The 25,727-nt window shown below is 42.9% G+C and overlaps 2 protein-coding genes across 6 annotated transcripts in view; both read left to right on the top strand.

Moving 5' to 3' along the window:
• The window catches only part of LOC127634019 (MAP7 domain-containing protein 2-like), a 31,270-nt gene extending 21,794 nt beyond the window's left edge, over positions 1–9,476 (top strand). For both annotated transcript variants that reach the window (XM_052113411.1, XM_052113412.1), the window contains 6 exons: positions 4,849–4,953; positions 5,390–5,440; positions 5,553–5,631; positions 6,606–6,732; positions 6,879–7,143; positions 7,840–9,476. In XM_052113411.1, coding sequence (XP_051969371.1) covers positions 4,849–4,953; positions 5,390–5,440; positions 5,553–5,631; positions 6,606–6,732; positions 6,879–7,131 — 615 coding nt within the window. In that variant the 3' untranslated portion in view covers positions 7,132–7,143; positions 7,840–9,476. The remainder of the gene's footprint in view (positions 1–4,848; positions 4,954–5,389; positions 5,441–5,552; positions 5,632–6,605; positions 6,733–6,878; positions 7,144–7,839) is intronic.
• Positions 9,477–10,260: 784 nt separating this feature from the next.
• Positions 10,261–25,597, top strand: LOC127634039 (uncharacterized). Of its 4 annotated transcripts, XM_052113434.1 has the most exons (9): positions 10,261–10,377; positions 18,260–18,303; positions 18,417–18,956; positions 19,370–21,327; positions 21,487–23,639; positions 23,826–23,956; positions 24,186–24,282; positions 24,376–24,481; positions 24,682–25,597. In XM_052113434.1, the coding sequence occupies exons 2-4, from the start codon at positions 18,266–18,268 to the stop codon at positions 20,106–20,108; spliced, it is 1,317 nt and encodes a 438-aa protein (XP_051969394.1). In that variant the 5' UTR covers positions 10,261–10,377; positions 18,260–18,265; the 3' UTR covers positions 20,109–21,327; positions 21,487–23,639; positions 23,826–23,956; positions 24,186–24,282; positions 24,376–24,481; positions 24,682–25,597. The 4 variants fall into 4 exon arrangements, with proteins under 4 accessions (XP_051969394.1, XP_051969397.1, XP_051969395.1 ...); XM_052113437.1 differs by having other exon boundaries at positions 19,370–23,639; XM_052113435.1 differs by having other exon boundaries at positions 19,370–23,639; positions 24,376–24,478.
• The last annotated feature ends 130 nt before the right edge of the window (positions 25,598–25,727 follow it).

Below are 25,727 nucleotides of genomic sequence, written 5' to 3' on the forward strand. Positions count from 1 at the left end.
GGCAGCCACATAGACTTTGAGCGTGGAGGGTGTGCGGCCCGCCTCCAGCAGCTCTTGCAAAAGGCGAGTACACTTGGTATCTCGCACGATTTGGGGTTCAAGCTCTTGGTATCACACCAGTCACTGAACACTTTCCACTTTTGGGCATATAAAGCCTCGTAGAGGTGCTTGCGCCTCAGTGATGGTTCTCAACACACCGCTGAGGAGGTTCTCTGGAACCCGTTGAGGGGCCATGCATGAAGGGCCCACAGATCGGGCGAGGATGAAGAATCATCCCGTTGGCCTGCCTGAGGAGGTCCAGCCTCAACGGAATCGGCCATGGGGCAGATTGCATCATCTGCATTAGTTCTGGAAACCACGTCTGGTTCTTCCAGAGTGGGGCTACCAGGAGCACTGCACATTTCACCTCCCTGATCCGACTGATGACCTTAGGTAGCATCGCGATCGGGGGAAAAGCATTCAAGGGGCGGCTCGGCCAGACTTGAGGCGAGCGTCCGTGCTCTTTGAGAAGAAAAGAGGGCAGTCGCATTTTCCCTGAGGCGAAGAGGTCAACCTCTGCCTCGCCAAAGGTTTGCCATAACCACAGAACCGTCAGGGGTGGAGAGACCATTCTCCTGGGAGAACTTTGTCTCTGGACAGCATGTCCGCTCCCTGGTTCAGGGCGCCTGGCACATGCGCTGCTCTCAGCGGCGCAGGTTGTGCTGTGACCATAAGATGAGCTCCTGGCCATAGAGTGCAGGGAGCTCGACCTGAGTCCACCCTGGCGATTTATATCACGATACTACCGTCATGTTGTCCGTTCGGACCAGGACATGTTCGTTTTCAGGTACGGAAGCAGGGCTCTGAGAGCCAAGGCGACCGCTTTCATTTCCAGACAGTTTATATGTAGAAGCTTTTCGGGTTTGACCAAAAACCGGAGACAGGCCTGCCCTCGTAAAGGGCCCCTCATCCTATTTTGGAGGCATCTGTCGTGATCATTTTTCTCCGTGTGTTCACGCCCAGACTCACGCCGGTTTGATACCAGTCGGCGGCCTTTCAGGGCGTCAGGGCTTTTATACAGCCGTGATTCGGCTCTGATTAAAAAGTGGCCCGAGCGCCACGCGTGAGTGGGGACACGGCTCTTGAGCCAGCGTTGGAGAGGGCGCATGTGCAACAATCCTAGCTGGAGTACAGCTGATGCCGAGGCCATGAGACCGAGCATCCTTTGAAATCGTTTGGCCGAGGCGCCGCTCTGAATGATGTTGCAAGGCGCCGAATAGCGGCGCGCTCTGATGAGAGCGCCGTCATCTGCACTGAGTCTAGCACTATTCCCAGAAAAGAGATATTCTGGCTGGGGGATAGCACGCTCTTTGCAAAATTGATTCTCAGACCCAGGCATTCTAGATGGCTGATAATCCAAGATCTGTGCGTCGTTAACTGACTCTCTGATTGTGCTAGGATTAGCCAATCGTCGAGGTAATTCAGTATTCGCACTCCCGCTGTCTCAGGGGAAAGTGCTGCGATCCATACATTTCGTGAATGTGCGGGGGCCAATGATAGGCGAATGGTAGTACTGTGTACTGGTATGACTGTCCCTCGAGCGAATCTCAGAAATGGCCTGTGATGAGCGCTATCGAATGTGAAAGTAAGCGTCTTTCAAATCCACTGATAGAAACCAATCCCGGGCTGAACTTGCGCGAGGATATGTTTGGTCGTTAACATTCTGAACGAGCGAATCATTAAAGCTTTGTTCAGATGTCTGAGATCTAGGATAGGGCGGAGGCCACCGTCCTTTTCGGGACGAAAGTAGCAGCTGTAAAAACCACGCCTAGCTCATAGAGGGAGGAACAGTTTCTATAACGCCCTTCTCTATCAGTTTGAGCACCTCGGTGCGTAGAACATGTGAAACATCTTTCCTCACTTTCGTCTCGACCACCGCTGAAAAGCGGGGTGGTCTGCGAGCGAATTGAATCTGCGAAAATTGCCATTTTATTATGTTCAAAACCCATTTCGGCATGTCGGGGATTTTTTCCCAGGCTTTTGCTCACACAGATATGGGCTGAATGCTGGCTGGGGGCGTGTCGCAGTGACGTATGGGCCCTGCCGGCGATTTGCCTTGTGCTAACACTGAGCTTACAGCTCTCAGAGGCGCGGGAGCGCGCTGAGCAGCTTTGTTGAGTGCCGAGTGCAGGGGTGCGTGTGAAATTACAGGCACGCGCGCTATTTCCGTAATGCTCGCAGCATGAGCTGGAGAAATGTTTGAAACTGTATAGATAGTGTTTACGGGTGGGGGTGCATACATTGTAATAGCCACGCGCGCCACTTTCATAAAGCTTCCCGTTCTTAGCGGGGAGTTTCTTGACTCGCGCGTCGCATCTGTGATGCTCGCGGCATGAGCCAGAGAACTGTTTGAAACTGTATGGGCAGCGCTTATGGGTGGGGGTGCATATACCGTAGTAGGCACCAGCGCCATTTTCATAAAGCCTCCGGCTCATGGCGGGGGTTTTGGGCATGCATACAGTGTTTGTGTGTAGGGGTGCATGCATGACAGCAGGCACGCCGCTACCTTTATAGTATTTCCCGCTTTTACTGGGGACGTGTTTATAACTGTGGGAACAGTGCTTGTGTCTAGTGGTGCATACATGACAATAGGCACACGATCCACATTTATGGGGCGTCCAGCTTGAGCTGGGGAAGTATTCGGCACTGTTTGGACAGTATTGATATGTGGGAATGCGCACTTTAGTGTGGACACGTGACCCCTTAGTGACACAGGCAGAAAATGACTCTTTTTGTGATTTCTGTGTGTTGCCGTTAAAACGGCGTTTGATTGCAGATGAGCGAGTTCTGTGACTGGCCCATTGACTGCTGTACAGACATTTCCAGCCGCCTGTAAGGGGACTAGGTAATGCCTTGCAGGAACCACTCGTCCAGCCGGCTGCGGGTGGGTTCTTCCGGAGAAGACCAGTCGAGCCCGAAGACTTCCACGGCTTTGGACAGGATGCGGACGATCTCTGAGTCCATGCTGGTGCCCCTTCTCGTGTCCGCTAATGTCGACGGCGCGGGGTCGAAGGCTGAGCCCGGCCAGTCGTCGGATGCAGTGTCAATGGAAAGGCTGTCATCCTTTTCACCGTCGTCCCCTGACGCGCCGAAGGAGACGAGACCCACCGCTCCGGAGGGGTGCTGGTCTGCCTGCGTGAATTGAACTGGCGGCAGGGATTCCTCGGGTGGTGGTGAAGCACGCGGGTCTGGCCCGGCGTGACGTCACTGAAGTCCGCGTGCTCTGGCGGCCTCCGTGAGTGGCTCTTTTTCTTGCGCGGCTCGAACAGAGGGGATGGCAGCACGGTGGTAGCAGGCTCATTTGCGGCGAAGGCGGCAAAGCGAGTGCGCAGCTCGGTGAGGCCCAGGGAGTCACATTCGGGGCATCCGCCTCAGTGAGAGCAGCTTCTGCGTGGTCAGGTCCCAGGCAGCGAGCGCAGAAAATGTGGCGGTCCCCGTCAGGAAGAGGGCCTCTGCACAGAGCGCAGGTCGAAGGCATTTGAAACAACGCCTCGAATTTGCTCTTTTACTAAATGACAAAAAGCGTCGCAGAGGCGAACACTTGCAAAGTAGCTTAGTAAAAGGATATCAAGGTGATGCGCGCCGGATGGCGTAGCAGAAGACTTTGAAGGCGGCTGAAGGCGCCGGCGTCCTCGTAGCAGTCCTGCTGTAGGCTTGTCGACGGCGGGCGAAAAGACTCCAATAATCCGGAGGATCCAGCGAAGAGAAGGTCTTTGCTGAAGGAGATTAAATCTAAAGAACTCTCATGATGGGGCGCCTAATATATAGCCTTAGCCACGCCCATCTTGGCGGGCTCTGATCGCGAAGCGCGCTCATTGGTTGCGCGTTCAGAGTCACCCCGTCATTGGTTCGAGCAAGTTGCCGCAGCACAGCCAATGACCGAGCTGCCTCGCTCATTGCTGTCTGCTGTGCAGCTGCAATGCGTTTTACATAAAGACTTCAATATTTCTCGAGAAACAGAGTTTTCCCATAGCGTAAGCTACTTACGCAATAGGAGAGACCTCTCGAGAGGGACCAGGAATCACGTGACAAGGGAAACAAAAACTAAACTTATCAAAATAGAAGACATGGAATACATGAACACACACATTAAACATTACTGTTGGACTGCAATCAGCTTGTAATATTTGTGTGATATCTATGCCAGTCCTACCTGTGACCAGCTTCAAATGTTATGTTGCCCCCTTGTGGTCTCCCAAAGCTATCAAATCAGACTACATTGAATGGAAGGCAACTGACAGTGAATTGTCAATATAATCAATATGTCGATATTTTATGACATCCCTATTAAGTATTTTGCTTTAATTTTGCCTGATTTTAAAAAGTTCCTAAGAGCATCTTCAATGGAAGCATGGAAATCAGACCTTTTGTACAGTCAGTGTCACAAATTTGCTTATTTGATTAGTGAAGTAGAAAGAGTGCAGAATCTTAAGTATTATTAATTTGACATCATAACTCTTTTTTTTTTTTTTTTTAAATGATTAAAAATGCAAAAACTTAAAAATCCTTAAAACAAATCCTTAAAATAAAATGTAATTCCAGGTTTAAATAATAAATTAATAAAAATACCCCAGACATTTGAATGTGTTTGTAAACAAACAAAAATAATTAAAATAACATATACACAAGTAAATTATTACATAAGCACAAAAAGTACACAAAGAGAGTGTGACACATTCGGTACACTCATCCATCCAGTCACCTACCTAAACACGTGCAGCACCAGTCTGTCCTTCTGTACACCGATCTGTGAATAACTGTAGAGATGTGTGTGTGATATGAATGATGGTGTTTTATTTTATCTGGCAGAGAGAAGAAGCACTGCAGAGGGTTCATAGGGAAGCTGAACGGAAGAGACAGGAGAGAGAGCTTCTGAAAATTCAGGAGGAGCAAGAGAGACTGCAAAGGAAGAAGGTTCTTCTCTTTGTGCACTAAATAGAAAATTCAATGGATGCTATTACAATGTAATGTTAAGTGCATTATAAGTGCATAGCAATTATGAAGTGCTATCTCTAAGGACTTCTTTTCCATACAGATTTATTTCTCAATTAAAGTACTATTTTATATAGAAAATTACCAATACAAGTCAACATGAAATCAAAGTGTATTACTTTCTTAATATGTGCATGATCTTATTGTGCACGATAAAGTGGTTCACATTATTCCAAAGAGAGAAAAAAGGTTTTGTCTTCATAAACTATTATTAATAGATTATTATCTATTTCTATTATCAGTTATCACTATTCAGATTATTTTTTTAAGCATTTACTTTATGACTAGATAACAGATATTACTTGCCATTCGTTGATGACTTTTAACTGAATATTGTTTGCATCTGTGATTTTGCCAGCGTATTGAGGAGATAATGAAAAGGACAAGAAAACCGGATGGAGAATCAAAGGTAAAATCTATAGCCTGTTTCTTTGAAACCTGCAAACTGATCGATTTTAATGTCAAATTACAAACATTTACTGACTGTATCTAATCATTTTGCATTTCATGTGTTTGGGTAGAAAGAGGAAGTAGAGATGGAAGCCCCATCCCCCATATCTGTTTCCCAGTCCGTCTCACTGTCTCCCTTGGAAACTGGAGGTATTGGCTCATGATATGACCCGTATCACAATGCAGTTCTACAGTAGGCATGTCCTAAATGTACCAACACTTAACCTTTCCTTTCACTGTGTAATTCACACAAACACACACTCATTAGTCTGTTTCTTGTTATTGAATGGCTGAATGACTCAGCATGAGGAAAAATCTGTATTGTTAAAATAATAATGAAAGAGCGCCATCATGTGGTATAATAATATACTAAAATCAGTGTTTCTCCTCTTCAACAGCAATATATAATACTGCCAATCTTGTAAAATAGCTCTAAAATATTTAATCCTCGTGTTCTTTTTAAATTAAAATGAAGCTGTTATTTTTTTCTTCAAATTTTTAAATGATTTATTTTGAGCTAATCAAAACCCAGTAGGCAGATATTCTTGACACTATCGCTCTGTTATACCTCTTGCACTTTTCATATATGTCTGTTTGGGATCAATTTAACACCAGCAGAAACACTGCTTTATATCTGCTTTATATCTGGGTTCTCTGAGACCCCCCATACGTTGTAATGTAATGTAACAGGTAAAAAATGGGCTAGGAGGAGGCGGGAACCAGCAGAACATTCAACATAACTTTAATTACATTACTGAATTTAAACAAACATAAACACACACACACACACAGCGGCCACATGTGTGTGTCTCTCTCACTCTCTCTCTCTCTCTCTCAAACTGTTGACCCTGGCTCCCCTTTATCCCTCTCCTGCTGATTGGGCTGATTCAGTACTGGGCGTCCATCATTACAGCCCGGCTACGCCCTCATCAAATGTAACCATTTTTATGGAGGACACTTAAAGCACGTTATCAAGTTAAAAAACTTTTCCAGTAAAAATGGTTTTATAAGATTGGAAAAAAGTTACATTTTTACAATATTTTTGGAGCTAAGGTCTATTACACCCTATGTAGAACATGAGTTTATTATTTGTTTTAAATAGAACTGTTAATCCCACACAACAGGTAACGCACAGATTAAAAGTCCAGTGAAGGCAAAGACTATTTCTCCACTCATTTGCTTTGAACCACTGGAGGCAAAGAGCAGTGGGGCAGATGATCTCTCTGATGGAGTCCAGTCCATGGATGTCAGGTTAGTCTCCACCAAAGTCATGCCATCTTAATATTATTTTAGATTATGTACAAAATGTGTCAAATGCTAAGATTATAATGGTAGCTAATAAGCATACTTCCCACATTGAGATTGCCCTAAAATGGTCGAAATACTTTCCCTTGCAGCCCAGTTTCCAGAGAAGAGCTCCTCCCTATTTCAGATTATTCCCCAGTCAGCGAGATCTCACAGAACAGCATGAGCTCTGTGGCTTTCGATGATATCCTGGGTCTGACCGGGCAGGTCTCACATCCCAAAGGATCAGCTGCTCCAGCATTTGGTGACTGCAACAAGAACCTGATCCAGGATTATAGCAGCGCTGCTATTGACTCATCGCATTTCCAGAGTCTTAGACCAACCTCAGACAAGCTCAACATCTAATTACAGTATAAGGTGATTATTCTAAACTACAGACTTTTCTCGTTTTTATCTTAGAAATGTTGCACTAATAAGTTAAAGGCTTTGTTCAGACAGACAGCAAAAAATGTCAATGCATCCCACTCAAATCGGTTTAGTTGTTTGTAGTACATCAATATGTGGTTTGAAATCCCATAAAATCTGGACTTTGCAAATGTATTTCAATCTGAATTCTCAGACTGGTTTTCAAGTTTTTTTTTATTTTTTTTATTTGGGACACAATGTGACTGTAATGTCCTACAAAAAGCGCAATAGTATCTACATATGTCTGAATTCACTCCTTTTGCTCACAGGTGTCATTCACTTTTTAGGAAATATGAATTGTGTGAGGGGTTTCAGTCAGTATATGCATTATTGTGTAAATACTGCTGCATATGTTGCCTCGTGAGTTCTGCACTGCGGTGAGATGTCATGCATGATGAACATGATCAGAGGCTAAATTTGCAGTTGTCCATCCTCTCTTTCCACATTGACTCTTATATCTCTTGCCATTGTGCTGACACTTAAGTCATTACTATAGCAACAGATGTCGTTGTAACAGATATTGACTACACTGTCTGAACAGACGGATCTGCAAAATGACAGCGAGGACAGTCAGTCCTAAATATCGCATTTGAAAAAAACTAATCAAAATTGATAGAATTAACCTTGTTTTTGTCTTTTCGTTTTTAGACACTGATGAAGCATTGGGCTGGACTGAACTGATGGATTGAAGCTGACCTTAGAGAGACCAGCCCTTTGTGCCTCCTAGCTTTATAAATATTCTTCATGAGAGCCTCCTCTTCCTCAAAATCATCTGAAAAAGAGAACAAGCACTGAATGTTAAACCATGTGTGAATAGTCAAGAAATGACACCCTGACAGTTGATTCCCCATAGATAAAATAAAGATTTGCCTGTTCCTTGTAGATATTGTATTTCACATGATTTCGCTGTAGTATCACCAAACAAAGGCAACTGTATTAGCACAGTCTTAGTGGTCTTCTTGTTATACACCTGTAGCATTGATGAGTGATATACTGTGACAATTGTAGCAGCAGTAATTTGTTTTATTTTGGGTTGCATAATTGACCAGCAAACCAGGCTGTTATGTGCTGCATCTGCTAATTGTGCTGTATTCTATGGCTGGGGTTGGCAAACAGTATATTGTGTAAAATTCTCCGCATTGTCTAAGCAATCCAAGCTTTGTAGTCTGAACGTGGATATGCATATTTAGTACAGATCTAAAGTGTGAAACTATTCCATCATAATTTATTCTGGCAAGTTGTATTATTAGTCAGCAGCTTTTAGAAGTTTTGGGGATGTACACAAAAAAGGCTGTACGTCTAATGTAATTTAGTGTGTAAAAGTGTAAAAAGGGAATTAAAAGTGCACCACTCCCTTGTGTTGACACAGCATTGTGCTTTTAATTCTTCATGGGCTTTTTCTGTGTGATGATATCACTGCAAACAGGTCTATGCAGAAAAGTGCAACAGCAACACAAATGAACGAAATTCTGCAACTCTACATCTGTACAGTATACTGATTAAAAAAAACTGTATTTACTGATAAATCATAGGCCTAATTGCTTACCTTGTGAAAAAAAGTCTGTATACTCAGGGTGCTGGTGATTTTGCATGTGAGCTCAGTTTTATTTATTTATTATTTTTTCAGTGTTTGAACTGATGTTTGGTGGTTTAAATGAATTGTAGTATGATGCTGTTGTGTAAAACGTCTGATGCACTGGATTGGTTCAGGACCAACATGGATCAAATATCTTGAAAGCTGTAAGTTTGTGTCTAGCAGTCAAACTACTGATGGTTTCTATCTATCTATCTATCTATCTATCTATCTATCTATCTATCTATCTATCTATCTATCTATCTATCTATCTATCTATCTATCTATCTATCTCTCTCTCTCTCTCTCTCTCTCTCTCTCTCTCTCTCTCCCCACCTACCTACCTACCTACCACAAAACTTGGGATTTTGATCACATTTCAGATTTTCCAGAGGGTGATTGGTTGATACTTGTTTTAGCTCTTCAAAATGACATAAAGGTGCATGAATCAATGGATCAGCTGCTTAAAGTCGCAGAACCCTGAGATATTGACAAACAATAAAAATGATGTAATATCCTGAGCTTTTCTTAAACAATAATGCCGTTTTGGCAGTGTATTTATTTGTTAGTTCATTATACGTACAGTCCTGCATATACACCGAGTACAGTTGTAACATTTTTGGCTGTAGTGCACAAATACAGAGCAGAATAAACATGCCATTTTTTTTTTTTTTCACTCAATCCGTCTACTAACAAAATAAATGACGAAACCCTGCACACATTGTTTCTATTTTCTACAATTAATGTTTGAATGCAGTGAGCGCTTTTGTTACCACACTACGTACAGTAGGCTACTAACACTGAGACCGTTGTAATGTGCTAAATAAGGCACTATGCCAAACTTGAAATGTACTGACACATTTTATACATGCTTGTTTTAAAATGTCTTTAATCCTTTTAATTTGTAGCACATCACCCTAAATCTACTTCAGAATCATTTACATTGCATAATTCCCATTTACACTGTATAATTCTATCTATCTATCTATCTATCTATCTATCTATCTATCTATCTATCTATCTATCGAAAAGTTTCCTTTTATGGTCATTCAGAAATGATTTATTCACAATGAAATGTAGTAAGACATTTCAAATGTACCCCTCAAAACTGAAATGTATCATCAATGTGGACTATGCTGCTCAAATTTTCCACACAGAGAGAGGATGATAATGTGAATGCACACTTAAAATGAAAGCTCAAACTTGCATTAGCGGAAACATTCAGTGTTTCAACTTTATTCGGTCTACCCTACATAATCTACATTATAGCAATTGTCTGGTTTATATTTTCTAATACAATAAATGTGTAATAATAGGTATAAATGTGAAAATTTCGTATGAACGGATCAGATAAAATATACGATGTTTCACTAAATCAGTCTGTGAATCAACAGAGGGTCTGTAGTGGCCAATGGCGCACGCGCAAGAAAACATAGTTTGAATCTCTTCCAGATCAACCTTATGACGCTGGGTCAAATTAATCGTGTGAGCAACATAATAAATCTGCGATCCACTAGTATTTTATTCGTCGCATTTTTTCTGACATCCATTTAATCTGTTAATTAAGTAATCTGGTGACAGTATCGTCTCGCAGTACGGAACCCATCGCGAGGGTATGTGCAGCTAACGCCAATCATTAGCTTATTTATCATAACTTTTACCTTATACATTCTGTTTTAATAAAAGTGTGTTCATTTGTTGTCATTCACGTCATTACGCCTTGCTCTTAAATAATCATTGATGTGACGTTGGCATGTTTATTTGGCGCAGGCCTAGCTGTAACTGTTAAAGAAGCTTCATTATTTATTATTCGTGTATTTTTTGTATTATGTTTTTGAATGAGTTTTTCTTTTGCAGTTGTTCTGGAGACATATCTTCGTATTTAAGTGCCGCAATTTATTATCATTGGTGTTGGATTTCCACCCGTTCCGCCGCTTCAATCATTTACCATAGTTACTATTTTAACACTAGGCTAACTGTATTTTTTTTTCTCCTTTTTTTTCTTCTATTTTCATACCAAGTTATCGAATTATTGCAGACATAGTTATAATTTCTAAATGTGTTTAGGCTATTCTTTTTCATGAGAAACACGGATTTTATTAACAGTAGAGACAGTTATGGTGTGGTTAATGTGCAAGAAGAGAGGAGGGAACGAGTATTGCGTAAGTAGCTTACGCTATGGGAAAACTCCGTTTCTCGAGAAATATTTAAGTCTTTATGTAAAACGCATTGCAGCTGCACAGCAGACAGTAATGAGCAAGGCAGCTCGGTCATTGGCTGTGCTGCGGCAACTGCTCGAACCGACGCGTTCGCGCGCTCAGAGCCCACCGAAATTAGCATAGCCAGGCTATCATTGTTGGCAACTTAGCGACTTTGTCGCTATTTTTAGCGACTTTTCAGACCCCTTTAGCGACATTTTTTCAAAAAAGCGACTAGCGACAAATCTAGCGACTTTTTGGACAAACCTTAGCAACTTTCCAAATTCCAAATATCGCCAGTACTGCAAGCGTGAGGTCTTACTTCCCCGCTGCCTCTGCTCTGTTCAGTGAGCGGCTGAGGGGAGCAGCACATTCCGTTGACTGCACGCCAGCGGACATAGACATGAATGAGCTGCGCATGTGCACGCTGTGTTAGCAGGAACCAATCAGTGATCACAGCAGCTGCCTTCTCCTTTGTTTTAATTCAAAACATTTAATTTGACCGTTTTTTCTTGGCATGCGCTTATATTCACTACTAATCAGAGTTTTAGTTCATTCCGGTTCGGTTTCTGAACTCTCCGACTTCAGATCTTATATTTACAGACTCTATACATTTTACTTATCCAAACACAACAATAAACCTTCTTCAAACTCATAAACATGTAACGTTAGCTAAGTTCCGTTGTCTAACAGAAAATATGTAATTGAGAACCGTTTTACTGGACATTCGGCTATATACTTATATAAAAACAGTATGAGCACGGTTTAGGGGAGATAACCGTTATTATAAACTGAAGTAGGCTACAGTACCGACAAATTAGGCAGAATGCAAATACGACGCGATGACGTCATTAATATGCTAATGACACATGACGTCATCTGGCTACATTTAGCTACTTTTCGAGCAGGCTTCAGCTACTTTCCATTGAAAATAGTTGGCAACACTGCAGGCTATATATTGGGCACCCCGTCATACGAGTTCCTTTAGGTTCAATCGACTGAAGCGAACTGACCAAGCACAAGCACGGTAGCTTACGCAATACTCGTTCCCTCCTCTCAGGGAACCGAGGTTACGTTAGTAACCGAGTCGTTCCCTATCGAGAGGTCTCCTGTTGCGTAAGTAGCTTACGCTATGGGAACACCATGTAAAACGCCGTGCGTGCTGACTTCGCTCTATAAAGCCAGAGGCAGATGCCTGAGCCTTAAAGCAAAGTGATTATTCCACGAGCCGGCCAACGGCGAGCTACATAATGGGATATTATAGAGCGCCCTTCCAAGGTGGTCCATGGTGGGGCGCTCATAGTACAAACACAAGCACATATCTTATGTACTGAGTTTTCTATGTGCTGATATGCATAAAAAATCCTCTAAGTCGGTCAGGGACGGACCTTATAAGGGAGGAGATAATGCTCAGCATATACATACTCCAGTCTATTCTACAGTCAGGCTGATAGAATGTTGGAATGCAATGAGGGGACCTGTAGGTTATAAAACCCAGGGCCTGAATTTCGTTTTTTAAACTGGGGGGGAATTCCCCCCTTACATGGGTCACATGGGGGGGATCTAAAGATTATGGGGGGCTAACTTTTGATGCATTGCTAATTTCATCATCTTCATTTATTATACAAATTTGTATGCATGAATTGTGCATTTCCAGTTCTCAAAACAGTTAATAACAACAACAACAAAAAAACTTTATACAAAATACACCATGCTCTTCTTCAAATTGACATTAAGACCTCAGTTTAAACTAGGCCTAGGCTATATATTAATGTCTCTCTATTTCAGTGTCGTTCATGTGTTTCAGTTCAGTTCAATTCTTTGCTTTTTTTTTTTTAAACTTCATACAAAATACGCCATGCTCTCCTTCAAATTGATATTAAGAACTCAGTTTAAACTATATGTATTTATGTCTATCAGTTTCAGAGTCTTTTTAATGCATTTCAGTTCAATTTCAGTCACTTTAATTTATCCTTTGACTGCTTTACCTCTGTGAGATTTTTTTGTGGATCTTCAGTTTGGCTGCTTGTCGGCCTTTCGTTGTCGGAGACTTTTTTCTTTGGATTGTGATCTGCCCTTGGTTTCATAAGCTAGCGCTATAGCATCCACTATCCAGCACGATATTCTTTGCTTTGAGACTGCGAGACCTTTAGTGCGGCCGCTAAAGCATACGAATAATTGTTCCGTCTGTCTGAACAGGGCAGAACGTTCCAAATATACTCTGAGCGCCCTGACGGGGCAGAGTAAATTAGCGTCGCTTTCGTCTGCTGGGGACGATAGCGCTGCCAGAGATATCACCTGTGCTCTGAAGGGTGTGGAGAGCACTTTAGGAATATACCCGTGCTTTGGCCTAAAGACAACTCTGCAGTCGTTAGGTCCAAATTCCAGGCAAGCAGCGCTTGATGACAGCGCGTGCAGGTCGCCCACTCTCTTGACTGAAGCGAGCGCCAGCAAGAGCGCAGTTTTGCTGTTTAAGGTGCACGGTTCGGAGAGGTTCTAACGGGCACTCTTGAGTGCGTCCAGGACCGTGGCCAGGTCCCAGATCGGCACCGAGGGGGCGAGGAGGGTTCATCCTCCTAGGCCTCTTAGGAAACGAATGATTAGATCGCTTTTCCCTAATGAATGTCCTTTATCAGGATTGTGCAACGCCGCTATGGCAGCCACATAGACTTTGAGCGTGGAGGGTGTGCGACCCGCCTCCAGCAGCTCTTGCAAAAAGGCGAGTACACTTGGTATCTCACACGATTTGGGGTTCAAGCTCTTGGTATCACACCAGTCACTGAACACTTTCCACTTTTGGGCATATAAAGCCTCGTAGAGGGTGCTCACGCCTCAGTGATGGTTCTCAAAACTCCACTGGGGAGATTCTCGGGAACCCGTTGAGGGGCCATGCATGGAGGGCCCTCCATAGAGTGCAGGGAGCTCAACCTAAGTCCACCCTGGCGATTTATATACGAAACTACCGCCATGTTGTCCGTTCGGACCAGGACGTGTTCGTTTTTCAGGTACGGAAGCAGGGCTCTGAGAGCCAAGGCGACCGCCTTCATTTCCAGACAGTTTATATGTAGGCGCTTTTCCGGGTTTGACCAAAAGCCGGAGACAGGCCTGCCCTCGTAAAGGGCCCCCCATCCTATTTTGGAGGCATCTGTCGTGATCATTTTTCTCCGCGTGTTCACGCCCAGACTCACGCCGGTTTGATACCAGCTGATGGCTTTCCAGGGCGTCAGGGCTTTTATACAGCAGTGATTCACTCTGATCAAAAAGTGACCCGAGTGCCACGCGTGAGTGGGGACATGGCTCTTGAGCCAGCGCTGGAGAGGACGCATGTGCAACAATCCTAGCTGGAGTACAGCTGATGCCGAGGCCATGAGGCCGAGCATTCTTTGAAATCGTTTGACGGGGGCGCGCGCGCCCTTTCTGAATGATGTTGCAAGGCGTCGTATAGAGAGCGCGCGCTCTGATGAGAGGCGCTGTCATCTGCACTGAGTCTAGCACTATTCCCAGAAGAGATATTCTGGCTGGGGATAGCACGCTCTTTGCAAAATTGATTCTCAGACCCAGGCATTCTAGATGGCTGATAATCCAAGATCTGTGTGTCGTTAACTGACCCTCTGATTGTGCTATGATTAGCCAATCGTCAAGGTAATTCAGTATTCGCACTCCCCGCTGTCTCAGGGGGGAAAGTGCCGCGTCCATACATTTTGTGAATGTACGGGGGGCCAATGATAGGCCGAATGGTAGTACTGTGTACTGGTATGACTGTCCCTCGAATGCGAATCTCAGAAAAGGCCTGTGATGAGGCGCTATCGGAATGTGAAAGTAAGCGTCTTTCAAATCCACTGATACAAACCAACCCCCGGGGCGAACTTGCGCGAGGATATGTTTGGTTGTTAACATTCTGAACGAGCGAATCATAAAAGCTTTGTTCAGATGTCTGAGATCTAGGATGGGGCGGAGGCCACCGTCCTTTTCCGGGATGAGAAAATAGCGGCTGTAAAAACCCACCTCGCTCATAGAGGGAGGAACAGTTTCTATAGCCCTTCTCTATCAGTTCGAGCACCTCGGTGCGTAGAACATGTGACACATCTTTCCTCACTTTCGTCTCGACCACCGCTGAAAAGCGGGGTGGTCTGCTGAGCGAATTGAAGTGAGTAACCATGTTTTATTATGTTCAAAACCCATTTTGGCATGTCGGGATTTTTTCCCAGGCTTTTGCTCGCACAGATATGGGCTGAGTGTTGGCTGGGGCGTGTCGCAGTGACGTATGGGCCCCACCGGCAAATTGCCTTGTGCTAACACTGAGTTTACAGCTCCCAGAGGCGCAGGTGCACGCTGAGCAGCCGTGTTGAGTGCCGAGTGCAGGGGTGCGTGTGAGCTTACAGGCACGCGACGCTATCTCCGTAATGCTCGCGATCGTGAGCTGGAGAAATGTTTGAAACTGTATAGACAGTGTTTACAGGTGGGGGTGCATACATTGTAATAGGCACGCCGCCACTTTCATAAAGCTTCCCGCTCTTAGCGGGAGTTTCTGACTTGCGCTGTCGCATCTGTGATGCTTGCGGCATGAGACAGAGAACTGTTTGAAACTGTATGTGCAGCTTATGGGTGGGGGTGCATCTACTCTAGTAGGCACGCCGCCACTTTCATAAAGCCTCTGCCATGGCGGAGTGTTTTTGCACATGCATACAGTGTTTGTGTGTAACTGTGGGAATGCGACTTTAGTGTGGACACGTGACCCCTTAGTAACACAGGCAGAAAATGTGCTAACACTGAGCTTACAGCTCTCAGAGGCGCTGGCGCTGAGCAACTGTGTTGAGTGCCGAGTGCAGGGGTGCGTGTGAGATTACAGGCATCGCGCTATCTCCGTAATGCTCGCAGTCGGAGAAATGTTTGAAACTGTATAGACAGTGTTTACAGGTGGGGTGCATACATTGTAATAGGCACGCCGCCACTTACATAAAGCCTCCGGCCATGGGCGGGTGTTTTTGGTCATGCATACAGTGTTTGTAACTGTGGGAGTGCGACTTTAGTGTGGACATGTGACCCCTTAGTGACACAGGCAGAAAATGTGCTAACACTGAGCTTACAGCTCTCAGAGGCGCTGGCGCGCTGAGCAGCTTTGTTGAGTGCAGGGGTGCGTGTGAGATTACAGGCACGCCGCTATCTCCGTAATGCTCGCAGCAAGAGCCGGAGAAATGTTTGAAACGACAGTGTTTACGGGTGGGGGTGCATACATTGTAATAGGCACGCGCGCCACTTCCATAAAGCTTCCCGCTCTTAGCAGGGAGTTTCTTGGCTGGCGCGTCGCATCTGTGATGCTCGCGGCGTGAGCCAGAGATCTGTTTGGAACTGCATGGGCAGCGCTTATGGGTGGGGGCGCATACATTGTAATAGGCACGCGCCACTTTCATAAAGCCTCCGCTAGCGGCGGGTTTTTGGCCATGCATACAGTGTTTGTGTGTAGGGTGCGTGCAGGACAGCAGGCACGCCGCTACATTTATAGTATTTCCTGCTTTTACTGGGGAAGTGTTTATAACTGTGGGAACAGTGCTTGTGTGTAGTGGTACATACATGACAATAGGCACACGGTCTACATTTATGGGGCGTCCAGCTCGAGCTGGGAAAGTATTCGGCACTGTTTGGACAGTATTGATATGTGGGAGTGCGACTTTAGTGTGGACACGTGACCCTTAGTGACACAGGCAGAAAATGACTCTTGTGATTTCTGTGTGTTGCCGTTAAAACGGCATTTGATTGCAGGTGAGCGAAGTTCTGTGACTGGCCCATTGACTGCTGTACAGACATTTCCAGCCACCTGTAAGGGGACTGGGTAATGTTTTACACGTTTTGCTCGCTGCAGTGAAGCGTTCAGCGAACTCTCTTACCGTGCTGGTGCCCGTGCTCGTGTCCGCTAATGTCGACGGCGCGGGTCGAAGGCCGAGCCCGGCCAGTCGTCGGATGCAGCGCCAATTGGAAAGGCTGTCATCCTTTTCACCGCCGTCCCCTGGCGCCCGAACGAGATGAGACCCACCGCTCTGTTGGAGGGGTGCTTGTCCATCTGCGTGAATTGGACTGGCGGCGGGGAGTTCTCGGGTGGTGGTGAAGCACGCGGGGACTGGCCCGGCGTGACGTCACTTAAGTCCGCGTGTTCTGGCGGCCTCCGTGAGTGGCGCTTTTTTCTTGTGCGGCTCGAACAGAGGGGACGGCAGCACGGTGGTAGCAGGCTCATTCGCGGCGAAGCGAGCGCGCGGCTCATTGAGGCCCAGGGAGTCACATTCGGGGCATCCGCCTCGAGTGAAAGCAGCTTCTGCGTGGTCAGGTCTCAGGCAGCGAGTGCAGATAATGTGATGGTCCCTGTCAGGAAGAAGGCCTCTGCACGAGGCGCAGGTCGAAGGCATTTGGAACAACGCCTCGAATTTGCTCTTTTACTAAATACAAAAAGTGTCGCAAAGGCGAACACTTGCAAAGTAGCTTAGTAAAAAGGCTATAGTGATCTTGCGCCGGATGGCGTAGCAGAAGGCTCAAGGCGGCAGAAGGCGCCGGCGTCCTCTTAGCAGTCCTGCTGTAGGCTTGTCGACGGCAGGCTGAAAGACTCCAACAATCCGGAGGATCCAGCGAAGAGGAGGTCTTCGCTGAATGAGATTAAATCTAAAGGAACTTCGTATGACGGGTGCCCATTATATAGCCTGGCTATGCTAATTTCGGCAGGCTCTGAGCGTCGCGAACGCGGTAGCGCACCCATTGGTCGCTGCGTTCAGAGTCGCCCCGTCATTGGTTCGAGCAGTTGCCGCAGCAAAGCCAATGACCGAGCTGCCTCGCTCATTACTGTCTGCTGTGCAGCTGCAATGCGTTTTACATAAAGACTTCAATATTTCTCGAGAAACGGAGTTTTCCCATAGCGTAAGCTACTTACGCAGTAGGAGAGACCTCTCGATAGGGAACTATGGGACATTTCATAAAGCGGACTCAGGGTGCCCAGGGTCATGGAAACCTTGAAATTTCATTGAATTGTGATTAAATGATGATAAAATTGTGATTTTATGCCCCAGAAAGTCTATTATGTATGCAGATCACCTTTCTATCCCCTGGAAAGTCATGATATTTCATAAAAGTCACAGACATTTCTGAAGTTAATATACTTTTTTCGGCTATGTACAACATAGGCTAAAGCTTAGTGCAATCTCATTATACTGTAATATGAAATGACTGGATAAATTAATTGGTCATTAAGGGTGGGAAGCCTGCAGACTACATTTGCATAAATCGGGTCACATCTAACAGTGTCTTGTTTTTCAAGGAGACAATGTCACGTCCACAAATGAGATCTCCTGTATATTCAAGGTATTTGATTTAAACCAGACGTTTTGAGTTAGAATTAAACTTTAAATCATTATTTAGTTGTTCATTGCTGGTATTGTTATTAACAGCATGTCCAACCTCTCCAATATCAACAGAATTCCAACCCTTCATGGGAGGAGAGTAGAAAGATTCTATGATATTGAGATACATTCATCAGTACAGTCCGATGCATGGAGAAACACAGAATGTGGCAGTAAAGTAGAAAGTAACACTCACTTGAACAAAGATCCCTATCAAGGAGAGCACCATCTTGACCACTGGGCCAAATGTATTGATACGTTAGAGCATGCTCAAAAAAAAGAAGCCTCGCCTATATCCAGATACCAGGTGCAGGGTGATGATGAAAGGCCGCCTCATTCTCCAAGAAGACTGCCTAGGGAGAGGCTACCTTCTCCTGATCATGCACATTTTGATGTGGAAGAGCATTACAGGATGCCATCGCCAGGCTGGAACAGGAATGAAGGCCTTGATGCAAATATAGGCAGGCAGGAGCATAGCATACAGAATCACAGAGCATCAAAAGATAGGTCTTATCCAAGACATTCAGAAGGAAGAAAACATGACAGGATGGAATATGGATTTCATAATGAAGAACATGGCGATAAATATCATGAAAAAGGCTCCTTTTCAGAAAGGTACAAGAGCAAATCACTTTTCCCCGGAGAGCAACGAAGATGAGAAGACTTGAAGGATTCAACCACTTTCTCCATCACTTTCTGTGATGATACATATTCATTTTAACTACATTCATTCGATTTGATGCCTTGAATTTTTTATTTGACCACTATACAGTCCGTAACTTAACAGATTTAGTCTTCGTTACTTTGTTATTTGAAATTAATTTGTTTCAGTTAACAGTCGTTGTCGCCTTCTCAGTCTCCTCATATTTCTATACATGCATAAAACATCCGGTTAAATTGTAGTGTTCTCATAGATTGATTTTAATGTAGTTTGATTTTAATCTGGTACAAACCTTTCTTTCTCGTAACTACGTTTTACTGTAGTTTCACTCTAATCTTGGAAAAATGCTACTTTCTTTTTAATACAGGTTATCAAAGTCAGATTATATTGAGCATCATCCATCTTCTAAAGGATTTACAGATTTCGGTCTGCAGGATGAGTACAGCAAACATCACAGGGGCGTTAGCCCTCATTGTGCACCTTTCATTGTGGAGCATGATCACAGATTTTCAAAACAAGGCTCGAGAGATCCCCCAAGATCAAGTAGCCGTCCAAGGAGCCGAGATCCACCTAGGAGAAGTGAGACCCCAAGAATCCAGGAACCTCATCGAGATAGAAGAGACCAAGGTCATCATACACATACATTACAAGGTAGGCACAGTGGACCACCAAACTGTGACATCCGAGAGAATTTAAGGAAACAATACTCTTCTTATGGGAAAGAAAGTCAAGTAAGAGAACGATCAAGACATAGGTTTCAACGTAGAATAGAGACTCATTCAAGATACCCAGAAGGACAAAGGGATTTGGAGTTGATCGATATGTATGAAATCGATTTGAGAACACACAGGAGTAACAGAGAAAGCGACTCTGTCCATGAATGGGATGAGGAGAGATCTCCTCAAGGGAATCATGGAATGTTGATGATGGGACAACAGGAGGTTTGTCAAAGACCTCCATATCAAAGAAATCTAAACACTAACACTGGTCCTGTACTGCTAATTGGTTTCAGTGAACAGGAAACCCTCAAGATCAAGGTGGACATGAGTCGCACCGTTGGGCAAAGCAGGTATAGTATCATTGTTGTACCACTTGGTTCTGGTTGAAAGTTCATGCCTCTTTTCCTGTCCACTGTCTCTACGTCTGGAAGACATGATGAACAAACACTCTATGAATTGTGAAACATCAGGAAGATTCTCTGGAATGTGTGGCAAAGAATGCAGAAAACCTTCTGAAGATTTATGGTCAAAGAGTTATACCCTAAATTTATACACAGTGTTATGTATAAACAATGGGTATATTGCATGGATTTATGTTGCATGAATTAAAAATCATACCAGAAGAAGCTTGCTGCAAGGATGGGAAGATTATACATTCACACATCCACTTGAATGGTTCTCTCCTATATTTAGTCAAGGCTCCCAGGATATTCCGTACTGCCCTCTGAAGACCTTTAAAAGAAGGATTTACAGTGTTGTAAGTATACTTGAAGATATCCACAGTCTTGTCCCTTGTGGATTCATATATCAAGAATTGAATTGAAAGAATTGAGAGTTTTCACATGTATTAACCTTCCTCTTTGAGTGCTATTACACTGGTGCACAAACCTTAATTTCAGCCCATGTAAAATGTTTTGGACATGGAAGCCACCAGCCTGGCTCAAAAATATCAAGAACCTGGACAGCTTGAAGGCCCTGATGTCATTTTCCAAGGCTAATAGATCTTCAAAGAGGACTGACAGAAGGACTACATTGAAGTCTACAATACAGGTGATCATACCCAAGGTTTTGCTATAGATATTTGGAGCACCTACAAACTGTAAAAATCCCAGGTGACTTAAGGAAAGTTGATGAAGATGTTGGTGCAAGATACTCTGTATTATTTCTTGACCCCAACTACTAAGCTTTTGGGATTGGATCTTTTATGTTTTGCAGTCAGACATATCTGTGGAATTGTGTCTTCTGGAGAGGATGTGTATTGACATGCCTTTCAGTTTCACACTTCATTTTGAATGGAATTCAATGGACTGAATTGCCATACTTTAAGTAAGACCAGATCTGAAGGAAATCCACCTCTTCCTGCTGATTATTGCTTCATATCTTTTGATAATAAGAAGTCTGAAATATTTGACATGGAACAATGATCTCCGGTTGCTTCTGAAGAAGATTTGAGAATGGCTTAAATTAACCCAAAGACTTCAGTCTCGTTACTTGCTGAAACTAAGTTACTTTTCGGTTCTTCAAGATGATGTCTCCCAGCCAAAATACCAGTACCCCACAGGCTCTAAGCTCTATTTATTTATATCAGGACTGTATTTGTCAAAAGGTAAGTCATCAACAATAAAAATGATCAACAACTGGTTTGAAGAAAGCATTTAGCATAATTGAAACTACTTTGATGCCTCAATTGAAATTTGAAGTCAAATAGGTCTGCACATGTGTTTGCCATGTTTACAGTCTTCATACTGGCTGTCATTCCCTACAGATGGTTTCTCCTGTGGCCAGTAAGGGCTTGGTTTAACGAAAGAAGAGGAAGCCGAAAAGCAAGAACAAATTGAAATCTTGGACTGGAACCAAAAACGTCTGTATGAGCTTGAATATGCATCTTGAGCTTGGCATGAAGAGATGTGATTCACAGAAAAAACACACTGGCTCAAAGGGACTATTCACATATGTATGTTTTTGTTGATACATTTGTAACTTACATTTGCATTGATGGACTCGTCCAGCAATCACCCAACACTCTTCAACTGAGTTAATGTTTGAACTTGTGGATACAGCAAAGATACTTTGGCTGAAGAAGACAGACTAGGTAATGTTGCTAATGTGATGACCACAAAGCATTTCTTTCACAACAAAGACAGCAATCAGAGGAGCATAATAAAAATGATTTGCTCAAATGAAAGAAAATAAACCAATGGGAATGTTTCCGTGCCACTTTCTTTATTTTGGTTCAGCGTTTCGATTCTAGGAATCGGTCAAGGCATCTTAACAAACTCTGAACATTCTGTCTGGCTGTATTGTGTATAGTTACGCTGAAAGACTATGGCAGTCACCTGAAAGACTCTTCATATTAACAGATGCACACTTGGGAAACATGGCAATAACTTGGTATATTTAAGGATGTGTGGGACAGACACAATTGAGGAAGTGGATGCAAGTTGTAAATGCAAATTCCTGAATAAAACTAGTGGAGGAAGTGGTTGTAATAACAGCACACCACAGATTTGCTATATTCCAAGGGAAAGTCCGGATCTCAGCTGAACGTGAAGAGTAATGTATCATTATAGCATAATCATTATCATCTTATGAGAAGACGAGTGCTCCATGATGATCTGTAAACACTGGAAATCCTCAAGACTTCAGGAATTTTTTTAATTTTAAAGCCATTGAGAAATCCGCTCTATTCATTGAGTTGATTGCCTCAGAGCTTGCCTCGGTTGGAATGTGCTGTTTGAGATGTGTTGATGTGATCACCATGTGTTGACAAAGAGGAACAAAAAAGAAGCTTAATAAAGGATCTTCATTGATGGGGGGGGAAACATAGTGACAGTGAGAGGAGAGGCATGAATTAGACCTGCCATATTTCTTAATTACCGTTTTTATATATATATATATATCGGCATTGTATATATAATAGCAGTGAAGGTTTAATATAGGACTAATATGTTTTTATTGATCTTAAGTCTAAACATATGTTAAGGCTATGTACCTATTAATTCATTCCAAAACACTTTATACACCACTCCAGGAATTTCTTCTTTCTTCTCATTAATTTAACTTTTTAATGGAGGATTTAACAACTGAAATGGTTCTTGATGATATATTGCCTGTAATTCAGTCATTTAAGATATTCTTCAGATAGGCAGTTATCACTGGACTTGGTCAGTGTGGGTCGACAGCGCCTTGACTTCCTGCCTTTGCTAGAGCATTCTGGAACCCATAAAGAATCGGCTTTACATTCTGGGACATTTGCCCAAGAGATCATCACTCTTGTGCATAAAGTCAAAGGTTAGTAACCAATGGATTTGTCTTGTAGCATATTCCTTGTCCTCCATGGAGTTATATTTTACAATATGTATTTTTGTTTAAAAGTTTGTTTTGTAGAAAATTACTTTAAGGGTCAAGGGATCACACTTAACAATCGGTTTTCAAATTAACAATATTACTCAATTCAGGATGAGTTTAAGGAAGAGGAAGAAGAGGAGATGGGAAGTGTGGGACCAGTCCTGAATATGTAAATCTCTACAGCCTCTGCCTTGTTGGAAAACATCAATGATTTGTACAAACCTCCAATCATGGAGAGGTGTACTATTATTGTTTTATGTGATCAGACTTAAGATTTCTCCAAGTAGAAATACCATAAACTCACATTTATGAGACCCAAGCCATGTCTAGTGAACACAATATTATAAAGACTTGGGAGTGGACATTTATAACATCAGAACACTATTTTGTCCATGCCATTTTTGCATGGGCAAGCGTGAAAAAGAAAATGTATGCTTCAGAATATGTTTTCTAGTTTTATTAATCATTGTATTTTTGGTAGTGGTTTCATTTTTTTTTCTCTCTTTTTGTAGACCAATTGGAATGTCTTCATCAGGAACTGAGATCTTCTGCAAGATAGGGCCAGATCCGGTAAGTTAATCTTTGTCAGTTTCATATTGCCACTCCTGCATAGGAAATAAAAGAAAGTTTTACCAACAGTTCAAAAATCTTTTGGTTGAAAACTCTGTTTTACTGTTTTAGATTTTTTTTGTTGCAATTTTTCTATCAAACAGAACATTTTGTTAATGTTGGCTCAAATTTGGATTCTTCTGCTAGATGCAAAGACAACAGCTTGTCCCTGACCCTGGTGACCTCCGGTATGATCTGGAGCGAAGAAGACAGCAGCGACTGGAAGGTGTGAAGATCACCATTGCTGGGGGCAACTTTACTCAAATGGCACCGGAGAGGTATGGACTGAAAAATGTTTCCATTAACATTGTCTTAAGACCAGCTTTGTATGTTATTGTCTCACAAATAAACTTTAAACATCATATGAATTGTTTGCATGCATCGGTATCACAATATAAGTTGTGTTTTCAGTAATTACGATCTTAATTAATGCAAATTTGTAAGGTATCTGCATCTCTGAATTAAAGCATGATGATATGATATAATTTGAATGATTCATTACTTTAGTCAAGAGAGTGAGCCTCCCTATATGAGTGAGGATCCCGAGGAGTCGGAAGGGAACTATGGCTGGTCTGAACAAGCATCTGAACAACCAAGGCAGTGGGTGAGTTTTGGCTGTTTCTTGTTGATATGGAACACGTCTATTTTTAAGAAATGTTGGATGTTCATATCATGACTCTCTTGTCTGGTTCATCAGAATGATCCTCGTGAAAGAATGGCAGCTCCCAACAGACAGAACTTAAATCTGAGGGAGAATTCTAATCGCAACAGCAGACTACCTGGAAGAAGGATTTAAAACGGTGGTTAGGAGAATATTTTTGTCTTCCTTGATGTCTTCATTGAAGCACTGAGTGACTTGAAGTTACTTTAACAAACCTTTTTATAGGAAATGATACATATTGTTACACATTATATATTTTAAAAAGTTTTCTCTGTATTTAGACAAGGGATTCAGCTGGCTTATTTTTCACTTTATATTGCTAATCAAGATCTTCTTTTGCAGGTGGTACTTCATGAAGAGAAAGATGACATTTCAAATCTGAGGTCACTTACAGCAGTGTTATTTTGCCATTACTGTTTCATTGGTGGTTTACTGAAATCATCATTCAATGGCTTTTTCTGCACCTTCACCGAGACAACACTACTGATGCTTTTCGTAATATCTTTTTCATCCATTTATGATTCCCCCACTACCTTTTGTTTGATTTAAGACAAGTTGTCAATGTAGTAAATATTTTTTAATGTTTACTATATTACCGTTTACCTAACCCTAGGCTTTTAGGATAGAAAAAAACAAAATAGGAAATGTTATAGTGGAGGTCATAGAGATTAATGATTACTCCTGAAGACCTAAGCCTAAAGGCTCACGTATACGTTGGTTTTCCAAATGCCGCTTCATCTCTGTAAATTGCATCTGCACAGTCCACGTGCTGTGTCCGCGTCTGTGCACGCACATGAAGTTGACCATACTAAAGAGTATCGCAAAGCAGTTGTAGTGCACATGCTTTGAACGCATCCATATAGGCTCGCAGTCAAGAGTATACTAGAGTGCTCAACTGTGTGTGAGACGTAATGACTCATGGGAAAAACGTTTACTGTTGCATAAATACTAGTCCTTTAACCTGCAGTCAACCTGGAATTTTGATTTTGCACTTGATTGTCAGTTGAACTACGGTTTAGAAATAGTTTATGGTTTTTGATAATCATATGGATTCAACTGTCACAGTTGAAAAACAAATTGGCTGAAATATTTTCAGTGCTTATCTTGTCCAGCTCTTACCTGATATTTAGAAAAATATTATTTTTATACTAAAATGCACACTTTTTGTTGTTGTACCTACATATGACACAAGATACATTTATATCCTGTGAATTCCACATTGTAAACATTGTAAAGAAATTAGAATTTCTTTTGTAAATAAAACCTATTTGTTCAAAAATGCTTCTGTTGGTGTAACTGAACATAATTTCAAAAGTCCACATTTATTTTACAAAAAAAATTACACAAAAGCTGCTCATGTTAAATATCTTTATTGTAGAATATCTGGT

This window comes from Xyrauchen texanus, chromosome 41 (genome assembly GCF_025860055.1).
Source record: "Xyrauchen texanus isolate HMW12.3.18 chromosome 41, RBS_HiC_50CHRs, whole genome shotgun sequence".
Lineage (NCBI taxonomy): Eukaryota > Metazoa > Chordata > Actinopteri > Cypriniformes > Catostomidae > Xyrauchen > Xyrauchen texanus.